The sequence below is a fragment of the Aplysia californica genome, unplaced genomic scaffold (genome assembly GCF_000002075.1).
Source record: "Aplysia californica isolate F4 #8 unplaced genomic scaffold, AplCal3.0 scaffold00492, whole genome shotgun sequence".
In the NCBI taxonomy this organism is placed as follows: domain Eukaryota; kingdom Metazoa; phylum Mollusca; class Gastropoda; order Aplysiida; family Aplysiidae; genus Aplysia; species Aplysia californica.
Window position 1 is genome coordinate 390,684 of NW_004797762.1, and position 2,192 is coordinate 392,875.

Sequence of the window (2,192 nt, forward strand, 5' to 3'; positions counted from 1 at the left end):
CGGGGATTTATCATGGTTTTCAGGGGAAGTTTTCACATAAAAAGGTAGAGGCGTACGTGCGATCGAGAATCGTAAGTATGTCTGCGGGTGTACATCTTTGTGTTGAATATTTAGGGAGGGGACAAAGTGAAGGCGGAGAGAGAGAGAGAGAAAAGACAGACAGACAGACAGACAGACAGACAGACAGACAGACAGACAGACAGACAGACAGACAGACAGACAGACAGACAGACAGTCAGACAGTGAGTGAGTGAGTGAGTGAGTGAGTGAGTGAGATCGAGATAGATACGTTCCCTTTCTTTCCTGCACTTCAAATACTGCATCAATCATTCAAACAATCTTTTTATAATCACCAATCTTGCTATGCTCGACTCCCTCCCTCCTGTAGCCGTGGCACTCACCCACACACTCAGAGAAACAAATGTTTTCTACAGCATCCACTCAAGGGAGACCTCTTTGGTGGCCTGCTCCACACAGGCTCACTTGAGCTTGCCCCACATATCTAAATTATGTTATGGGTAAAAAGCCCCCTCCTCTCTCTCTTTCCGTGTCTGCAGTTCTGGCTGTGGTTTGTCTCGCCGGACTCTCTGCCGCCCAGGGAGTGGCTAGTATAGGCGGAAATTGCCAAAAGGGATGCATCTTCGCGTGCAACTTAGCGAGCGCAGCATGCGTGGATCTGCCGCCATTCCTGAACTGCGCTGTCACCCGAGCTGCCTGTACCGACCTGTGCAGCGCCACTTGCACTTGCTTCGCCGGCTGTGTAAGCCAGTGCTCCCAGATATCGAAAGGGTGCCAATCTGGACTCATGCAGCTTTTAAGCCCAGCGAGTACCCTTTTCTGCAAAGCGCAGTCCTTTTTGTGCGTGCCTTCCTGCCCTGCCCAATGTTCCGTCACGTTTATCACTGAGAGCTACCCCAAGTTTCTTCTGCAAAATCTGGGGGGTTTGGGACAGAGTCTAGGCCTTTTGTTGCCCGGCCTCTCCCCTGCCCCAGCCCCAGAGCCGAAGAAGTAGAATCTAGGAGGGCTTCTTCATGACGACACCAGGCACTAATGTGTCACGATGCGGTGGAATCAGGCGCTCGTCATAATTATATGGGCATGCGGAGTTGTTGGTAGCATTATAAAGCCTGCTGATTTACCTTGGTTTTGATGAAAGAAATTTATACCCATCTATCTTGAATAGAGGCCAGGATCATTCCTATTGAAGTAGGTGGGGGTTTCCTAGTTTTAGAGGTAAAATTAGCGAGAAAGTTGCCGCTAAAGTTTGGAGAATTCCAAAGCTTGAGAGTCCTTGAAAACTGGAAATTTACATTATTTGGTGCCTTTGGTCAACGTTTTTCCAGTAAAAATGGACGTAAATACTGCTGAGCCAAGAAGATTCGAGAGAAAAAAATGCCCAACGACCAGAAAAATACTGTAACAGATTTAATCGATTTCATTATTTTGACGAGCGCCTGATTTTACCAAGATGCCTCACAAATTATTATGTTTAAATGAAACACTGATTTCAACAATTCATTTCATGTGTTTGCATTGGTGATAGATATTCTGAAAAAAATCCAACACACTTATGTTTCAATAAAACACTTGATTTCAACAATCCACTTCATGTGTTTGTGTTAGTGAGAGATGTTCTGAAAGAATCAAACACACTTATAGACTCAGTATAATATTCATTTTGAATTCGTATCCCAGAAGCAGGATTTCGAGAGGTAAACCTTTGTCCAGCCTTGGCTAAAAAAAAATCTAAACAGAGGATCGATCAGTGAGTGGGACATTTCTGAAGAGCATGACCTTATTTACAGAGATATAGTTGTTTTTTGTTTTTCTTAGCTTGGAGTGACCCCTTTCTCTCTCTCTCTCTCTCTCTCTCTCTCTCCTTTTCTCTCTCTCTATCTGTCTATCTATCTATCTATCTATCTATCTCTCTATATCTCTCTCTTTTTCTTTTTTTTTCTTTCTTTCTCACTGCGTACATCGTCCCCCCCCCTCCCTTCCCCATCATCCCTAACACCATCCCTCTTTACTAATCCATAATAATGTATAATGGAGGTACATATGTATCACAGAACACAGGACCTACCGGCCCCCTCCTCCCATACAAACAGGCACGCACGCGCTGGTGCTCGCGCGCGCGCGTGCACACACACACACACACACACACACACACACACACACACACACACACACAC

At 45.4% G+C, this 2,192-nt stretch overlaps 1 protein-coding gene across 1 annotated transcript in view; it reads left to right on the forward strand.

Annotated features, from left to right (window-relative positions):
* The window catches only part of LOC101856286, a 4,673-nt gene extending 3,069 nt beyond the window's left edge, over positions 1–1,604 (forward strand). The window contains exon 2 of the mRNA XM_005105793.2: positions 558–1,604. Coding sequence (XP_005105850.1) covers positions 558–1,012 — 455 coding nt within the window. The 3' untranslated portion in view covers positions 1,013–1,604. The remainder of the gene's footprint in view (positions 1–557) is intronic.
* The last annotated feature ends 588 nt before the right edge of the window (positions 1,605–2,192 follow it).